A 20741-nucleotide genomic window follows, 5' to 3' on the forward strand; every position below is an offset into this window, starting at 1 on the left:
AACAACCAACACTTTGAGTCACACATCAATCCCTAATACACATTTTGTTCATAGACCGTTGGAACAGTGCTAGCTTAAGGGCATATGGCACTCCTAAGACACACTGACTGTTGGTATCATATGCTGCGAATGTGAAGGTTTGAATTTTTAGAATCATTCAGAAGAAGAGGCTGTATTGGTGCCCCCAAAGCTTTGATGCCCTAGGTCACGGTGTCAGACTTGATTGCGTCTCGTGACGTATCACAATGTTTTTTGCCTTTGCGGAGCCGGGGTGGGCATGGCCTACACATGACCCATCCAGCCCGCGGGCTGCCAGTTTGATACCCTGCCCTAGATCAATGCTTATTTGGACTGAAGCTCTCCCTACTTTTATTTTACATATAAGCTTATTTTATAAACTTCCTTCAAAATTAAGCACATACATAAAGTTGAAGAGAAGTGTCTAAATTGGTATTTCAGCTGCTCTCTTACACTTTTACTTTAGATATAAATGTAGTAATATTTTGTCAATTTTATGAAATGTAAGGCCCAGGACATCATTTCATATTTTTCTTTCCATTGTTTAATGGAGATAACGGCCTAATTTGGTATTTAAGAATGGAACTTTGGACAAAAAAAGTAGCAGCTGAGAAGGAATTGGGGAATAATTTTGATTCTATCTTATTCTCTTCAGTTTGTTAAAGTACAAATTAAGGTTTGACAATGGAGACAAGGATTTCTGGAAAGACGTTTAATCTTTTCTTCAAAATGATGTATGGTGAAGGAAGAGACTACGAAGATGAGCTTTTCAGAATCCCAGGAAAAAGGCTGCTATCTGAATCTTTGGGGGGAGGGGAGCTGTTCCAGTTACCAAAAGCCTCATGCCACTGGATAAATAATTGAAAAATTTGAGAAGATGCATAGTAATAGTAGTGATGTTAAATACAGTTAAGTTGTAGGTATGTTCTAGAATTCCAAAAAAAGAGGCAGTTAATTGCATTTTTTTACAAATGCATTCTCTTTATTTCACTTCTACTTGTATTCAAGTGAGTATACAGCTACTGTAGAATTCTCCACCCAAATTTCCCTTCTGTCAAAATGTTAAAACATTTTGAAATATGGAAGGATGGTAGGTCATTCATATGGCCAGTTTCTTTCTTGTGTTGCTTTTACTCTGTTTAGATGTAATTTTTAAGAGATTTCAAGCATATTCTTAAATATCAAAAGAGCTGCCGCCATGTTTTATGTAGGAGTTCTTTGGTTTATTGGAATATTTCTATGGTTAACATGATGGTAGTTTTGAAAAGAAAAAAGGAAATATGTGAAACAAATGTTTCTGATATATCATAATTTAGAAATTCTATGAATTAAATAGATAAAACTATGATGCTTCATATAGTGAAACTTACAATAAACTTTCCAATGTTCTTAAAAATAATATTTTCAGCAAACAATAATTATAAACTGATATTGTGGAGACCATGTGGAGGCAGTCTGAAAATTATGTTTTACATAATTCAAGAACTGTTTTTGAATTAGGAGTTGTGATGGCGCAGTGATTAGAATGCAGTATTGCAAGCTAACTCTGCCTACTGCCAGGAGTTCAATCCTGAATGGCTCAAGGTTGACTCAGCCTTCCATCCTTCTGAGGACCTAGATTGTTGGGGACAATCTGATTATTCTGTAAACCGCTTAGAGAGAGCTATAAAGCACTATGGAGCAATATATAAGTCTAAATGCTATTGCTATTGCTCTTTAATAGACAAACTGAGAAAATTGATGTACAAATTACATATTCTATTCAGCTCTTTTAAGAGCTTTGAAAAGTTGAAGTAACAATGAAAGAAAGCTTAGTATGGTGAAAAGCATTGGAAATTATTTACTACTATATAGTTTTGAAATAATCTTTCAAAATAATTGACAAAAAGTAATGACAATAATTCAACCAGGCCATTTCTTTCTTTTCTAATAATATCCTGGAAAAATATTCAGGTTGGTTAATTGGGAAGTAGTACAGATGGGAGGAAATGATTAGTTGAATTTTCTTACTGAAAATTGTTTTAATTCTGTTGTTGAAAGTATTGAAATTTATATCTTTGCAGCTTCTTTGTAATGCTGGTCATACAGAGGAAAAATTAGGTTTTACTTATGAAGATATCATCATATGGTAAGTGCTATGTATAGTAATCTGATGATTGAAATTCTGTATTAAAGTAATAGCAAATCGGAAAGCAGTTTTATCCAGAGAAGATGACCGAATAAGAACAAAAGGCTAGAAATTCTAAGTTGTGATGGGTGTTAAATGTGGAAATGGATTAATGTGGATTTGAAGTGGGCACCTCTTCAGACCTGATAACAATTGTGAGCAGTAGAGATTATTAGCTTGATGTTACTCTGACTGTTAGTCCTGTCCCTGATGCACAGTTGGAATTTATGTCCAGGTTATACCTTAAACATAAGCCTGTTGTGTAATATATCCTGTTTACTGTTAAAGACCTGAAAGGAAATCTTTAACATTGTTTTTGTTTAAAATATCCAGAATTTTACTAGCCACACATTAGGATAGTAAAGAATCTAAATAATTATAAACAGTGGATAAGCAGATAAATACTGCAGAATATGCTATGATTTGAACTATTTTTAAAACAGTAAATATTAATATATTAATGTAGTCAGCATGACATACCAGTAGTCCTTGACTTACGACCACAAAATTTCTGTTGTTAAGTGAGACATTTGTTTGACCCCATTTTACAACCTTTCTTGCCACAGTTGTTAAGTGAATCACTGCAGTTGTTAAGTTAGTAACCCAGTTAAGTAAATCTGGCTTCCCCATTGACGTTGCTTGTCAGAAGGTCGCAAAAGGTGATCACATGACCTGGGACACAGCAACAGTCATAAATATGAGCCAGTTGCCAAGCATCTGAATTTTGATCACATGATTATGAGGATGCTTCAATGCTGTGCAAAGCTTCATAACTGTGACAAATGGTCCTAAGTTACATTTTTCAGTGCCGTTGTAACTTTAAACAGTCACTAAATGAAGGAAGGGAGGCAAGGACTACCTGTATTTTCTTTTGGAGTTGGAGAAATTTAGTATTTTACAATTTACATGCATTTTCTTTCCATTTAGAGTTAAGGCAGGCAATAATGTCTTACCATTTACTGCTAACAGAATTGAATACAGTATAGTGCAATATTAAAGTCAGAAACAATTTTAACAAGACCAATTTTATTTGGTATATTAATAAAAATATCTGTTAAAGATGTCAAATAGGTATTATTGACCTTACCTATATTTCAAGGTTAGATATATTTGATTAAAGATTAACTTTATTCTTTATAATTTTAAAATTACATTATTGTGTTTATTGGGGATTTAATTTAAGTATCACAACAATGCCATACTTTAAATCTGGTTCCAGAAAAGTCCTCTAGAACTTTGATAGTATAAACTTAACAACTCTCTGCACTCTAAAGGCCATCATAAACGTAGAAAAAAGCACTGTTCTTTTCAGAAGATGCAAACATGATTTCATGTGCTTTTTTACCCAGTTGGCCATTCTTCTGACTTTCAAAATCTTAAATGTGCTAAGCTGAAAACCTCTGGGAAAAATATGATATACCAGCGTAATATTGAAAACATTTAGCTTTGTGGTGATTTTTACCTCATAATGATTTCACTTTTGATCATTCTGATATACTGTAAATGAATCCAGACAACAGAAACTAGTATTGTTTAAGTGTAAAGTTAAGGAATCTTTACTGGCTATAAAATGGAATAGCCAAAGAATTTAAATCTTAATATTTTTAAAAAAATAGTTTCCAAGGTCTCTAAAAACACATATCACTACTAAGCCATGAGTTTCAAGGAGAAGTATCTCCTTAATTGAAAGCAGTGAATAATTAGCCTTTGTTTGTATTCTTGGAACTATAGAAATGACCTTTGGGAGAATTTAAACTCTTTAAGAACTTTTTAAGAAAAATTTAATTGGGATTGGTAGGTTAAATTGTTAAAAACTTTGCAAATTTGGGATTATGTAATTCCTTAAATGTTGCAGAGATGTTTTTTCTATGGTAATTCTGATTTAATTTCAACAATTAATGTGTACAGCAAAGTGTAAAATGTTTTATGTTTATGTCATTGTCTAGATTCGTATTTTTAATTTGATTAAATATATAATATGTTATATATTTAACAGTTTTCAGTGAAATTTTATACATTATAATGTTTCATTTATACATTAGCTGGTGAATAGATGTTGTAAAAACACATTTTGGATACTACAGTGTTAAAAATAGTTAGATGCAGCTAGTTAATCACATAAAATGGGGTTGGGGAATATAGAATGGATATACTTTGATCATTTATAGCCTGAATGACTTATTTATCATCACAGTTTGCGGTTAGCTTTATTAAATGAAGCAAAAGAGGTGCGAGCAGCAGGACTCCGAGCTCTTCGATATCTAATCAGAGACTCCAGTATTTTACAGAAGGTATTAAAACTGAAAGTGGATTACTTAATAGCCAGGTAATTGCCAAAATAATATTACAGTAATGTGATTTGAAACTGCTTGGATTTTTCATAAGTATCTGTTGTTTCTATGACCCATCAACAGTGTCCATTTGTATTATTAAATTTGTAACTGGAGCCTCCTCCAACAAGAATCATGATCCCATCCTTTATGTCAGTGGTCTCCGGGCCATGGACCAGTACTGGTCTGTGGCCTGTTAGGAACTGGGCTGCACAGCTGGAGGTGAGCGGTGAGCGAGCAAACCTTCATCTGTATTTCCAGCTACCCCCCAGCACTAGTATCACCACCTCAGTTCCACCTCACTGTAAACTGCACATGCAAGGGATATAGGTTGTGTGCGCCTCCCCCCCCCCCAATCCATGGGAAAATTGTCTTTCACAAAATCGGTTCCTGGTGCCAAAATTGTTAGTAACCACTGCTTTATGCATATTCAGTGTTTGTATAGGATTCACATATATGCAGAAATTCTGCTTTCAGTCACATAAGAAAACATATAGAAGTATTTGGGCACACTAGCCAGATATTAGTCTAATAAAAGCATCTACAGAACCTGCTGCATATTTTGTAATTTTTGGGTTGTTTCTTCTGATGATATTATCTTGTTGATACTACGATTTGGAGCAATAAAGCTACAGTCGTTTATAAGGGAATGGCCTGGAACAGTTCATGATGGAAGCTTTGAGGCAAATGTAGGTCATCTTCAACTTATGACTGGTTGTTTAACAAATGTTTGAAGTTAAGATAGCTTGGAAAGGGTGCTTTATGATCTGTAAAGCACTTCTGGCCATCATAAAATGTTGCCCTTCCTTTCCCATGGTCAGATGATTGTGATCTGGGTGTTTGATAACTGTTTACACTTGTGTGATTGCCATTTGAAATTTTCTCTGATGATCTCCCCAGGAAGTCAGTAGGAAAGCCAGCAGGAAAGGTTGCAAGCTGCTGTCACCTGTCTAAGCATTCCTCTTCCCCTCCACGCACTGCAGGGTGGAAAGATGGAAATCCATTGGGCTGCAGAAATGAAGCTCAGATCTTCAGATCTGATCATTGTTTCTGCAACCTGCTGCAGGAGTTTCCTTCTGTGAATGGGAAGAGGGACTAGAGAAATGAAGCTTGCATTCCATAGATCTGAGTTTTGTTTCTCCAGCCAATCACAGGCATTCTCTTCCACATGGAGGGGAAAGGAACTCCTGTGATAGGCTGCAAAAATGAAGCTTGAATTGTTGAGCGCAATATACTGACTCTGTAAACTGGTTAGAGAGGGCTGTAAAGCTCTATGAAACGGTATATAAGTGCTACTGCTAAAGATCTGAGCCCCATTGCAGGAGTTCCCTTCTGCACATGGAAGGGAATTGCTTTCCTACCTGTGGCAGGCAACTCCTTTCGTTTTGTCTGCTTAATGATCCATATGGTCATTTAATGTCCACAACTAGCTAGGATTGTGGTTGTTGAGTGGAGCGGTCATGTGGGTATCTTGCTTAATTGATATTCCAACCCCAATTGTCATAAATCAAAGATTATTTATTGGATTATTTTACCACATAATGTTGAGAAGTTGGATCTCATAATCTGTAAAATAATTTTGGGTAGATTTGAGCATTTTTAGCCACTAGTAGTGCTCTACTTTTACTTTGAGAGGAAGTGAAAAATATAGTTCTTGCTAATTCTTTCTTTCCTATGCTACCCCTATGAAGTTCCCACCCATGTAGTAGAAGATTCCACTTCTCCCTGCTAATCTTTTGGAAGTAGATTTTCAAGAGGAATAGTAAAATGTCACCTGTACTATTTTTCCATCAAAAGTATTCTACAGATCAACTTTTAGGGAAGGAAGGAAGCCTTTGTGTATTGAGAGGCAAATTCTGGATCCAATAATACTGAATTTTAATGTCTGAATACAAGGAACTAATACATCAAACATTTAAAAAATAAACCATGTTTTATAGATAGTTATAAATATAAGTACATAAATATATATGTATTTAATTTTAGATGCATAGATATACAGCAAAGTAATGAAGTAGAACGAACACAAGCACTTCGTTTAGTCAGAAAGGTATGTGAAGACTCACAATATAATACTGTTATTTACTAATTATACATCTCACGTTTTATATGACTATAAAATAATATTGCAAATAGCTTGATTATTTGATGTAGAAAACAGCGCTGGTAATGAAATTCAGTTAACATTGTATAAACAAGATTACAAGTACAAAACAAATATATACATAAATATAACTATTTGGTTATGTCCCTTATCCATGGTCACAGTTCTGAACTATTTGCTAAATTTATTGCCACCCATCTCATCATGGGGCTACTTTGGGCAGCTTACAACAATAAAATGGGAAAAAATAATAAACACTTAAAAATAACAATAGTAAATGAATGAAACAATAAAAATAAACAGTGGAAGTACAATAATATGAGATTAAAAAGATGAGTAGTATGGGAAGAGGAAGGTGGGTCAGCAAGTTAGTTCAGCAATCACCTTCAGTGATGTATTCTCCCATTTGGTCCCCAGGCCAACTGGCAGAGCTAGGTCTTCAGGCCCTTGCGGAAGGATAGGGAGATGGAGACAAATCTCACCCCCGGGAATGTCCCAGAGTGCTGGTGGTATAGCAGAGAAGGCTGTTCTCCTGATCTTATCAGTCGGAGTTCTGTGACTCATGGGATCCTCAGCAGGCCGCCTCTGCCGGCTTAAGTAGGTTGGGCTTGCCTTAATGGGACGAGATGGCTCATCAGATAATCTGAACCTATGCCATAGAGGGCTTTAAAGGTCATAACCAACACTTGGAACTGCATCTGGAAGCAAACTGGCAGCCAGTGCAGCTCGGGAAGCAATGGTGCAACATGTGTCATTCTGTGAGCCCAAAAAAACTTCTTGTGCTACTGCACCTTGTACCAGCATACTCCGTGTAGTCCCCATGACTTTCCAAAGGCAATCAAAGTCAATGGACTTTCAGGAAAAGCGTAAGATAGGATGGAGAAATATCAAATAAAAGAAGCATCAAGTATTAATTACTGTAGGTCCATTTTCTGCTATGTGGGGCTTCTAGTGGATAAATATAATAACTCAAGGACTCTAATATTCAGGCCCACGTTTTGAGAGTCCATTTAACATTGATCAGCTGTATACCAAATGTTACAGTCCCTTTAGGAATTGGGCTTATTGAAGTTGGGACATGGTTAGCTGCAATTAAACTCTGGTTCAAAATGTGTGTATGCCAGTCTACTTTCTTACCTTATTGATGTCCATGGTTTAAAATTCCATCTAAGAAAATTAATCAAATTGGCCTCTAACTAAATCACTTATTTTTAACTGGGCAGACAGGACTTATAGGTTCACATTTGGAACTGTATGGTCATACTCATACTCCTAGCTTTTCCATAGACATTATTATTTAATGACCATTTCAGATGGAGAAATTATTGGGGCACATTTCAGCAGCTCGTGAAGTAGCTTTTGAGTATATTTTTGTGGGTAAATTGAATAAAAAGATCTTGAAGATGTTCTAGCAGCAATTTTTTCCCTTCTTAGGGCTGCTTCTTTGTATGGCTGTAGTACATCAGTTATCTTTTGAAAAATAAAATTAAAAATTAAGATGTTACAGATTAAGAACAGAATACGAAAACAAAATGTTCAAAAAGTGAAATACTGTTTTATGAATAATTGAATATTTTGCATTGTTCCTTAATTGAACCATCTATGCAGCAAATACTTCTTTCTACATTTCTTTGCAGATGATTACAGTCAATGCTTCATTATTTCCCAGTTCAGTTACCAATTCTTTGATAGCTGTTGGAAATGATGGCCTTCAAGAGAGGGACAGGATGGTTCGAGCGTGTATTGCTATTATCTGTGAATTAGGTAAACATTTTTAAAATTATTTCAGTTAAATATGAGATTTAGTAGAGAGAATTATCAGTCTCTTGGAATGAATGGACAATTTATACAGTAGATGGCAAATATGTGTAATTTTGATTGCATCCCCTTCCCATATGTCTTTTGAAATAAATTTAGATTTGTATCAAAGCCAAGTATAATAATCCAGGTGACTGGACTCAAGAATTACTGAATAAATATGTAGAACATAATCAGGGAGAAAGATACATTGAATAAATTTAAACTTGTTGCTAAATCTTTAATACCTATTCTGATGTGTGTTTTTGAACAATTTGAAATGAGTCTTAAATAAGAGTTCTAAAAGTTTCTTTAAGGAGTGTAGTATGGATTGGTGATGAATTACATAATCTTGGAAGGATTTAAGGCATTTAGAACTATTTTATAGCATTTTGAAAAATGAATTTAAGAAGTAATTTAATGTTTTAACATTTAAATGTAAGATTTTTGCCTGTGGAAATGTGATTAAATATTATCAAAATTTTAAAATATTTAATATTCTTTAAAATGGAATAATCTCTTTCAGCGATTCAAAATCCAGAAATAGTTGCTTTCCGTGGTGGTCTAAGTACCATTTTGAAAAATGTGATAGATTGTCAATTAAGCCGTATAAATGAAGCTCTCATAACGACTGTTTTACATCTTCTTAATCATCCAAATACCCGACAATATGTGCGAGCTGATGTGGAATTAGAGGTAATTTTAAATATAATTGCATTAATGTGCTTATTTGTTCTAATCTTGAATTGCTTATTTACATGTAGTTTTCACTTAGCAACCACAATTGGGAGCTGCCACTTTGTCGCTAAGCAAGACATCACATGACCATGATAGACTTACTATCTCACTTCTATAGTTGTTAAGGAATATATCATGTAGTCTGATTTTACTGCCAGCTTCTCCATTGACTATGTTTGTCATAAGTGTGAGGATTAATCGTAAAGTTATTTTTTTCAACAATGTTGTAACTTTGAACTACAGTTTTGGCTTTTAATAACAGAATATTATCTATTAACATTGAAATTTGATACTTGCATATGTTTATGTAAATTATTCTTTTTTTCAAAATCAGTTAATATTTATAAAGTTTATAAAATTAGTTTATAAACTGATTTATAAACCAAATTAGTTTACAGCATCTCCCAGTGTCTTCTCTTTCTAACACTATTTCTTTTAACAATAAAAAACTAGATGAATTTATATGCAGGGACAAGATACATATTTTCATGTTAAAATCCCAGATCAATTGTATCTTGCCAGTTCTATTGACAAAATATACAAATCCCAGATCAATTGTATCTTGCCAGTTCTATTGACAAAATATACAGATAATTATACAGAAAAAGAGGACGTTATTTTTAAAAGCATTTAAATAGATTTAAGTATGATAGTAAAGTATAATAAGGTAATAAGAATGACACCGGTCTTCTTTATTGTAGCGGATTTTAGCTCCATACACAGACTTTCACTACAGGCATAATCCAGACACTGCAGAAGGACAGCTCAAGTAAGTACACAATCATCCTCTGCTATTCCCAGATTCCTAATTTGGAATAAGCTCTTTACAGCAATACCATTTTAAAAAAACAATAAAAATAATAGTCTTTACTTATTATTTTTTTTTAAGAGAGGACAGAGAAGCACGGCTTTCTGCTAGTAAAATGGGAATTGTGGCAGCATTTCGATCATGGGCAGGTAGGTTATTTGTTCTCACTTTAACTGAATTTAGTAAGTAGAATAATAGACACACATACATGCCCACATATACCTGTGTCCTCTCTGCTTTGAAAATAGCCCATGTTGAACTGTTTAGCATAGTCAAACATCAGCATAGGAAGTGTTTTATGGCATTCCATATTATGTCATAAACTGTTTAGCTCATGGTGAATTGTACAGCACAAGCATAAGCACAGAAAACATTTTATGACATTTTGTATTATATCATAAACTGCTTTATGATAATATTTATGTCATAAAATGTTTTATAAAATTTACCAAATTTCAATTCCATGGGAGTCGTGGATCTCAGATTTAGAATGCTTTCTGTAAATTAACCCATTTGCGGTGCCATGGTTCCCCCAGTTAAAGGTTACATGAAGCAGAGTTTTAGTAGTATATAGATCAGTGGTGGCGAACCTATGGCACACGTGCCAGAAGGGACACTCAGAGCCCTCTCTGTGGGCACGCATGTCATCGCCCCAGCCCCGCCTCCCCCCATGGTCCCCTCCTCACCATCAGCCCACCTGCAAGACGACTCGCCCTCAGGCGTGGCCCGCGCGGAGCAGAGCAGCCAAGGACATGGCAGCCGGGTAGCAGGGACAAAACTCCGCCCTCGTGTCCCGTTGTGTGCAGACAATGCTACAGGGCATGGGTGGAAGACGTGGCCGCCATGGCACAGCTGGGCTGCCTGGGCGATCTGCGGCGGGCTGTGGGGCAGGGTCAATGGGGGGCGATTTTTGGGCACTTGGTCTCTGAAAGGTTCGCCATCACTGATATAGATGCTTTATAGATGTAAGTAGAATTTCCTGGAAATAAAACTTTCCTACTGTGGGCAAACTGTAGATAGGAAATTTCTTTAGGTAAGAAAGGATGAATTAAATGCTTGGCTTTCAGTGCAGAAAAAAAAATAACATGCACTAGACAAGTAGATGGTTTAAATGTATTGATGGCACCTGTTTTTTCTGATTTTTTTTTACTTTATTATTTGTTTACAGGTAGTCTTCAACTTACAATTGTAATGAAGCCTGTCCATTATGGTTATAAGTCGTGACAGTCATAAAATGGATCACCCATAAAATGGATCACTGACCTGATTTTACGACCTGTTTTTGCAGTGGTCATGCCATGGTTGTTAAGCAAACTAATTGTTTACTATGGGCCAGTTTTGCAAAAACCAGAAGTAAATGCTGACTTTTGGGCAAAAACATTGTAAAAGATAGTTATGAGTGTGGGATGTTGCAAATGTCTACAATGCAAGTCCATTGCCAAGTGCCCAAAGTGTGGCCATGTGATTGGAGAGGGGTGGTCATCATAACTTTGGAACTGGGTTGAAAGTATACCAGGGAGCTGCATCATTACTTTGAACTAGGCAACTGATTGTAAATCGAGGATTACCTGCATGGTTTTATTGGCTGCCTAACTCCAATGGACTCTGGGCTTTAACAGACTCTGAAACTGTAACAAAAGTGTCTGCTTATGTGTTCAGATGTAAAAACATAACACAGAATACTACTCTACCATTATATAATTATGCCTTTCATTTTGTTCTCAGGTATAATTAGTTTATGTAAGCCTGGAAATTCTGGGATCCAATCTCTTATTGGAGTGTTATGTATACCTAACATGGAAGTGCGGGTATGTTTTCAACTTCTGCAGTTAGAATTGTGAGATTTGAATGTTCTTCACAGTCCACACTCAGTTCTCAAAATACTGTTAATCTAGGAAATCTATAACATCCATTTTCTTAGGCATCTATATTCTTTGTGAGGACATGTCAAAGGCTCTGCCAGATATTGCCATCGGTATTTGTGGGGATTGCTTACATTAAGTTTTGTTTTAAGTGGTTATAAATCACAATTTGGTTTAAAGTTCAGTAGAATTTAAAAACTTAATGAAAACATGAGAATTGCCGTCATATTCAGTAAACTTAATCTACTCATTTTGGCATACTGTACATTAACTGCCATACATTATTTAGCCCAATGCAGATTGTTTATATTTTATTTATTGCAAATGTTTTTCTAGAACTTCTATTACAAAGCATCCCAAAGCAATTTATTGTAATCATAAAAAAAAATCAGAGTAAATCAAAATAAAAGCAGTTGATTAAATCTAGAGATAGATGGCTGGGAAAGACCATTATAAAAAAATGGCTTTTTTAAAAAAAGAAAAGACTCCTAAAACATGTACGTCGTATGCAATCTAATGTTTTATTTTGCAGAATGCCTACCTGTTCCCCTCTCTTCAGAAAAACAAAAATCAGATTGGTACAAAGTATCCTGGGAGAAGGAGCCACATTTGCCAAGTCACATTCTTGTAATAGTTGTTGCTTTAGATGTCCCACCAAGATAGCCATTTTGTGATTGGGCAACCCCATTCCCTGACAGAGTGTCAATACATCCATCACATGTTCTCAACATTCATAATGTGCCCACTGTTTAAAAACTAGTTTCCTGCTGTAAATGTTTAATAAACAGTTAACATTTTGGCAATTATAATAGGATATTAGCTACCCTGAAGAAGGTGGTCCATATTTTTTAATGCCTGAGTTGTATTATTTTTGATATTAGCGTCATATAAATATATTTCTACTCATCTTTGTAATCCTATTCCTGTTTATGTTACAGCGAGGCTTGCTTGAAGTTCTATATGATATATTTCGCCTTCCTCTTCCTGTTGTGACAGAAGAATTTATAGAAGCACTTCTCAGTGTAGGTTAGTATTGGAACCAGGGAAATGCGCCATGGTATTTGCTGGGAAGATGGAAGAGCATTCCTTTATCTGGTACTGTATTGGGGACTTTAACCGTAGCTGAATGGCAATAATTATGCAGTAATCTTTCTTTCATAAACTTGAATCGTGGCATACATTTCTAAGCATTTTATTTATGACATATAAAAGGCCCCTCTGAGGGAAATCCGTTTGTTGTCTAAATTGCTAATATATGAAATGCTTTTTAAAAATAATTTATATTTGAATCATCACTATCACGCATGAAATATTTTAAACTTAACATTTTTTATGATGTGGGCAAGACAAGCATGAACTCTGTCCGAGCACTGCAGAATAGGAGGAAAAACTGCTAAGGAAACAGTGAGAAATAATAATGCCAAACCACATGAGAAAGGCCATGCAATAATTTTACAGGGTTTTCAGCTGTCCACCTTTAAACTTAGCATTTTTTCCACATTTTTATTTGTGTAGATCCAAGCCATTTTCAGGACAGCTGGAGACTTTCTGATGGCTTTGTAGCTGCAGAAGCTAAAGTTATATTACCTCACCGAGCCAGATCCAGGTACTTAACTATTACCCAAGCAGAATACACATGCTTTGCCTCACTTTGATAAAGAAATAGTTTTGAAATAGATTTTTCTAAAAAAACATTTCAATGTGAAGGATTGTCATTTTTTAATTTATTTATTTTTAATTTTACCTAGGCCTGACCTCATGGACAATTACTTGGCCCTGGTTCTCTCTGCTTTCATTAGAAATGGACTCTTAGAAGTAAGTTCAAATTAAATTGCAAAAATAAAATAAAATTCTGTTCTTTAGTACAGTATGTTCAGTGTAAAGCAACGTGGATGTCATATGTGCACCATATATCTAGAATTTTACTTCTTAATTATTCCAGGGTCTAGTTGAAGTAATCACAAGCAGCAATGATCATATATCTGTCAGAGCAACTATCTTACTGGGGGAACTTTTGCATATGGTAAGAGAGACTTATCTTCATTTGCTGGTTAGCTGCTCTTCACTTTGAAATAGGCACTAAGGGTTGGATTTCATTTCCAGTAGTAAAGGACAAGGATATAATGTTCAAAACTTAAAAAACGATGCCAAGACATATTCAAGTTGCTGTCTTACATTAGCAAAAAAGATAGATAGTAACAGAAGTAACTTTCCCTTCCCTCTTAAAATCTAAGGCTTCTCTAGGTTTGGTGTACAAATCAAAGTTGCCTTATCTGTAAAATGTGGGCAGTTTACTGCAAAATCCTTGCTTGTTTTCAATTTGTTGCTGGTGATCTTGTAATTTTTCTCTTTTCTTGGTGATAGTGTTTCTCAACCTTGACAATTTTAAGGCATGTGGACTTCAACTCCCAGAATTCCACAGCCAGCAATGCTGGCTGTGGAATTCTGGGAGTTGAAGTCCACATGCCTTAAAATTATCAAGGTTGAGAAACACTGGTTTAAGACAACACAGTTAAATTTCTTTTATTAACTTGAGATCTCCCTCTACTCCAGGGGTGTCAAACTGCCGGCCCGTGGGCCGGATGCGTCATGCCGAAACCACACTTACCCCATTGCCGGCAATGGAAAAAAAGTTGCGATACATCACGACATGTCACGTGACGTTGCGAGTTTGACACCTTTGCTCTACTCTCTTATCATTTCAGCAAGTTGTCCTTTTTAGATTACGAGTGATCAATTGCTTGTTGCCTGCTTTAATTAGTAGGTAATATTTTGTAAATGGCTTTACCATGAGATCTACTAGACTATTTCCTTTGCTGCAAGCAAGCAAGCAGTTAGGAAAGAGTGTTTTCCATTAGTTTTCCCACCATTTTTTAAAATAATGTATTTTATTAATTATATTATTTGAAGTAAGCTCTAGTCTTATATCATTAAAATAAAACAGGTTTCGCAGGAGGGTGGGAACGAGTAAGTGGAATACATTGGACTTTGTTTCAAAACCTCTAAAGCTGTTTCTGTTTTTCAGGCAAACACCATTCTCCCACATTGTCACAGCCATCATTTACACTGCTTACCAACTTTAATGAATATGGCAGCTTCTTTTGACATTGTAAAGGAGAAGAGACTGTAAGCATAAATGTTAATATCATGCTTAGATACACTAAGATAAAAGTATACATTCAGATTTCATGCACATCAGAGTACATATTTATACATTTTACTTATCAAAATAGAATACTGATGAGTCAGAAAGAGAGATAGAATTACTTCTCACTGAAAGTTTCCTCCTTTTTTCTGTTGATGGTAGACCCTGCTCTATCAAGCTTTTTATTAGCACCAGTTGCATAAATAACACTACTGAGCAGATTTTGCTCCCTGTATTATTTTCATCTGAAAATTTCCCTTGCCAAAATAGTGATTAAGACAGATTGTGTTTATTTTCAAAAGAAAGCAAGTATAATCTACTTGTTTTCTTGTTTTGAAATTGCCAGTTGTTTTCCTTCCATGTTATATTTCAGTTAGACTCTTAAATGCAAGTTTGCAACGATTCATAACACTTTATAATATATATTCTGTGAAGCAAACAACATATTCAGTATTTGTCTAAATAGCACATCTTTCATTAAGTTTATTTGGCATATTTCTACACAAGCAGCACTTATTCAAAGGTCATTGCTTTTCTTTTCTTTTCTGTTTATGGCCAGAGAGGACTAATGGTAGTGAGCTAATTTTTACAAGGTTGTATTTTGTTTTTGTCATTTTTAATTGTATTAGTTAACATTTTCAGAAGCTATTTCTCTATGATTTAAACTTAGAACCATGTATTAGAACTACATAACTTGAATGCTGTATCCTTAAATAGTATTTTCATTTTCAAACAATTTCCTTTCCACTGCAGCAAACCCTAAAGACAGTAGTTTTAAATCTTGGTGTAAGAACCAAAAATTTGCAAAATCAATTATTATAGAACTACATGTAAATTATATTCAAATAATTTTGTTTATACAGCTAGTTTTCAAATTACAGCAGTTCATTTAGTGACCATTCAAAGTTACAACAGCACTGAAAAAAGTGACTCATGACCATTTTTCACACAACCGTTGCAGCATCCCCTTGGTCATGTGATCAAAATTCAGATGCTTGGCAACTCATATTTATGGCAGGATCATGTTATCGTGTTATGTGACAGTCTGACAACCCAAGTCAATGGAGAAGCCAGATTCAATTAACAACCATGTTACTAACTTAACAACTGAAATGATTCACTTAACAACTGTGGCAAGAAAGGTTGTAAAATGGTGCAAAATTCACTTAACTATCTCACTTAACAACAGACATTTTGGGCTCAATTGTGGTCATAAGTCGAGGACTTATCTGTATCTGATAATTACTTGTTCATGAAACAAATGAAAAGATCCAAAACCTGCATAAATATCAGAGCAATATAATTGCTATTTTATTTAGACTCCTGAAATGGGACTTGGTTTGTATTGGATTCAAATCAATAAGCTTTAAAATCATTTAGGCATACAAATCCCTGAGATGTACAGAATATACCAATAACTAATTGCATTTTCATGTTCTTCTGGTAGACGAGCCAGTGCTGCACTGAACTGCTTGAAACGCTTTCATGAAATGAAGAAAAGAGGACCTAAACCTTACAGTCTTCATCTAGATCACATTGTTCAGAAAGCTATGTCAACACATCAGCGAAGAGATCAGTATCACGTGCAGAAAGATATCTTTATTCTTAAGGTAGAGTTATCTATGTTTTTTTTGTCCTCAAAAGAACATAGAACTTACATATTTTTTAACCTAAACCTTCCTTTTATAAGTAATTCGAAGCTAACTTTTTTTTTCATTTGTATGGGAACCTGTCTTACTAGATACTAATTCAACTCTGGGGTTTGGGTTTTATTTTCTTAAAAACATATAAATTTTGGCATGGTTAATTTGGAATGTGTTTAGTAACGCAGAGGCAACTTTACAGTGGGATTGACTTATTTTTCTTTCCCCTTCTGCTGCTGAAGGATACTGAAGAAGCACTATCAATGAATCTGAGAGATAGCCAAGTTCTTCATCACAAAGAAAATCTGGAATGGAATTGGAATCTGATAGGGACCATACTTAAGGTAAGATGTACAGTACGATGATATCCTAATTAGCATTTAAGAATTGAAATAATAAGAAATTAATTGAAATAATTCTTACCGTGCTTTGTATTTGCTGTTTTTAGTGGCCAAATATTAACTTAAAGACTAACAAGGATGAACAATTACACAGGTATGAAACTATCTACTGTATTGAGAAAAATAATTACAAAAATATTTCATTTTGTCTTGGGCTTTTGTTGTTGTTGTTGTCATTGTAATATATTGGCCAGCAGTTTAGATAAAAAGAAATCGGGTTGTCTTTTCTTCCAATAATTTTGAATTTAGTTTCTTGTAAATGAAACTATTTTAAACTATTTTAGATTCAGAAAGAAACATAAATCTAGTGTGGCATCCACATAAGAAGGAAACAGGTGTAAACAATTATTCTCAGATGCTGAACTAACAGCTCTCTGTACAAAACACAAGAGGTTATTCTTAAGGGTATTGAACAAATGGATAGATTTTAAAAGTAAAATAACAATTGTACTATTGTCTTAGCCACTGAGTTTGTGAGATCCTGTCACAGAGTAGGTCATAAAAAAGGATCTTTATTATGTTTCCAGTTATATGAGAATTCTGTTGACCATTTTCTGATCTAAAATTTCATACATAAGCATAGTGATATACACCTACGTGGTTTAAAATCTAGCTAGCTAGGCAAGGTTTGAGTTGCAAAAAACTTGAATGGGATGCTCACCACCCTTGATACCTCATATCATATGATGGCTCTGAAATATTATAGTTTCCATCTACTTTTATAACTTTCAATAAGAACTGTCTCTTGTTTTGAGAATCACTTAGCATTTTTTGTATCTTCAGAGAAATATTCATTGTACTATTTTTCTACTTGCTGCAACAATTGATTTCTACTAGAACAATTTTTCTTCTTTTATGCACTGCTCTGAGTGGTTTAATGGACTCCATCTTTCTTATATATTTATTCATGCTTTCACACAAATATATAATACTATATATAATAACATACACAGTGTTAACAATCCACGAATAGCAGTAATACTGGTGACAATATACCCATTGACATGCAGGCAACATTCAAAATGTATTTTTGGGGTATGTGTAACTGTGGCATTATTTTATTAAAGAATATCTCTTTTTAATAATGCCTAATTCCCATATAATGCATTTTTCTTATATTATCTTATTTGTTACATTATATTTCTCACATATTTCATTTAATTAAAAATCAGATTCTGTAAGTGCAAGATGGCACACAAAAAAATTCTTTTTCCTTTTTCCTCCACCAATTAAAAAAAATCTGTTAATCTAACTGGCTACTTTTAAATAATATATTCCTCTCAAAATTCCATATTGAATCCTGTCTATTCAAGAAAAAGATTCTACAAATTTGAAGTTAGCAAAGGGATTTGAAAAGTTGGTTGGTTCACATTTGTGGATAAGCAACATAAAGGAGAAAGATTTGTTGGATTTAAACATTAACAGATTTAGAGTTGAAAACGCACATGTGCAGTCTTCTTTAGCTTATACCAGTGATGGCGAACCTTTTAGAGACCGAGTGCCCAAACTGCAACCCAAAACCCACTTATGCATCGTCGGGTGCCGGGTGGGCGTGGCCCACTGGGTGGGCGTGGCTGCGGTGGTAACGGCAGACTGGGTGGGACTAAAAAGTTCAATCAATCAATTCTAACTTTGCAAGATCTTTTTTTCCCCCGCAAGAAGTTGAAATTGACTGATTGATTGAACCTTCTTTTTTTTTACACGGCGGCGGAGGCCTAAAGCAAAAAGGTTTTATAAAACCCAGCTGAAGGACTATGACTAGGGCGACGGTACGAGTGCCCACAGAGAGGGCTCTGAGTGCCGCCTCTGGCACCCGTGCCATAGGTTCGCCACCACTGGCTTATACGTTGTTAGAGAAATAAAGTGCATCAGATTTTATAATAAGTTGCTGATATCCTTTCTGTAATATAAAATATGATCTTTGCCTACTTGGATGGGTTCAGAAGTATTGCTTGAAAAGGAAATTCACTAACATATGTGCTCCTCTTGGGGATGGCAGAAGGATTCATTTTTAATTATTTATTAAGATGCATATTTAATATATGTAATGTGTTTGTAACTGAGATCAACAGTAGATTGCAGGTAAGAAGAACTAAAATAAAGGATTACTGCACAAAAATCCTCAGTCTAAAAAAAATGCCTGTTGGAATGAAGAAAGAAGATTTGTTAAATAGGGAGAACCAGTGACAGAAATCATATTAATCATTTGTTGAAGTAAATGTCTTACAAAACAGAAACAGCTACAGAAAGACTTTTCTATCATTTCTCAGAAGCCTATTGAGTATAGTTTTGACAGTAGCCCTCAGGGACAAGTTAGAATTAATGTCACTGATTTTGTAAAAAAATTCCTTTTGATTCTAAGATTGATGAAACTATTATCTTGTAATATAAATAAGTATAAATATAGACATACATTGTCAGAAGCCTTTAATTATGTTTTTAATTGCCTCATTCTTTTGTTTAATGTTAGATTTGTACGACGGCTGATGTATTTTTACAAGCCTAGCAGTAAATTGTATGCCAATCTAGATCTCGATTATGCAAAGTCAAAACAGCTCACAGTTGTTGGTTGTCAATTTACTGAATTTCTCCTTGAATCTGAAGAGGTAAAATTTATTTACTTTTTAGCCATATTAAAGACTGGCAGATTCCTGTTTGATGTATTCTAAATGCAAAACCATACAATTTTTACCAGGTTAACAAAACTGGAAATACTTCAATGGAAGAATTTAATTCTGAATCTTTACAATTAAGTAGGAAATGCAGCTTAATTTGGGTCAAAAATAGAATTCATAAAATACATTGCTTATTCTGGGTCATAGTAGAAAATGTAATATAAAAGATTTTGGTAATGTTTTGCTTCAGTAAATAAATTTAAAATTAAAAGAATATGACATGCCTAAAATCCTTTGGTGAAATGATTATTCCTCTTGTTAACTTCGCACTACAGGGGAATATAAAATAAATGTAATTAAATGGTGCCACTCAGTCTGACTGCTTGTCAAGTAGAAATGTCACACCTTCTGTTTAAATACCGGAGGCAGCACAATATTTTGGAACAGCCACATTAGTTTAATTTTAAAAAATAACTAATTAATGCAGACCAATCAATTTCAAAGTTTATTAATCAAAACACATAAAAAAGAAAATGCAATCAGTTCAGAAACAAAGAAAATGTAGTTATATCTCCTAAGTCTTGCCTTAGTTGGTACATTAGCCAAGAAACTTATGTCTTTCATACTTCAGAAGATGCATTTTAAGAAATAATTATGTATTTAGAAATTAAAAATTTGTATTTAGAAATTAAAAATTAAAAGGTGGCATGGTTTTTGATGCACTGGCCTGATCTGCTTCAGAACATTGAGTGGAAGTGATACATAGGTCAATCAACATACCCTTTTGCTCCTCAGGAAGGAAGACAGGAAGGAAAGAAGGAAGGAAGGCAGATGCAACAAAAGGTAGATACAGACTTAACAATTATCTACAGTTTCTACATGTTCACCTTTTGCGTTCCTAACTTTCTGTGATGTGCAAAAGGTAACCAGAATTGTTTGTTCCAGTTCCTTTTTTTTTTGCTTGATTTTCTTTACAAAACGTATTAATGTGTAGAAGAAAACAACAGAAGATTAAATTCACTTTTGCAAAAAACCTAGTCTTGACTTGGCACTTTTCTATTTTCATTGTTAGCTTTGGAAAAAACGTGGATTGCCTGTGGATTGTTTATATTT

The 20741-nt window shown here is 34.5% G+C and overlaps 1 protein-coding gene across 2 annotated transcripts in view; it reads left to right on the forward strand.

The window, feature by feature from the left end:
• The first annotated feature begins 10043 nt into the window (after nt 1–10043).
• RICTOR (RPTOR independent companion of MTOR complex 2) overlaps nt 10044–20741 on the forward strand; it is a 29367-nt gene continuing 18669 nt past the window's right edge. For both annotated transcript variants that reach the window (XM_015816914.1, XM_015816923.1), the window contains exons 1-11: nt 10044–10111; nt 11688–11770; nt 12763–12850; nt 13340–13430; nt 13573–13639; nt 13767–13847; nt 14850–14950; nt 16417–16579; nt 16855–16956; nt 17061–17107; nt 19484–19619. In XM_015816914.1, coding sequence (XP_015672400.1) covers nt 10078–10111; nt 11688–11770; nt 12763–12850; nt 13340–13430; nt 13573–13639; nt 13767–13847; nt 14850–14950; nt 16417–16579; nt 16855–16956; nt 17061–17107; nt 19484–19619 — 993 coding nt within the window. In that variant the 5' untranslated portion in view covers nt 10044–10077. The remainder of the gene's footprint in view (nt 10112–11687; nt 11771–12762; nt 12851–13339; nt 13431–13572; nt 13640–13766; nt 13848–14849; nt 14951–16416; nt 16580–16854; nt 16957–17060; nt 17108–19483; nt 19620–20741) is intronic.

The sequence above is a fragment of the Protobothrops mucrosquamatus genome, unplaced genomic scaffold (genome assembly GCF_001527695.2).
Source record: "Protobothrops mucrosquamatus isolate PMUCROS unplaced genomic scaffold, P.Mucros_1.0 scaffold_122, whole genome shotgun sequence".
Classification (NCBI taxonomy): Eukaryota; Metazoa; Chordata; class Lepidosauria; order Squamata; family Viperidae; genus Protobothrops; species Protobothrops mucrosquamatus.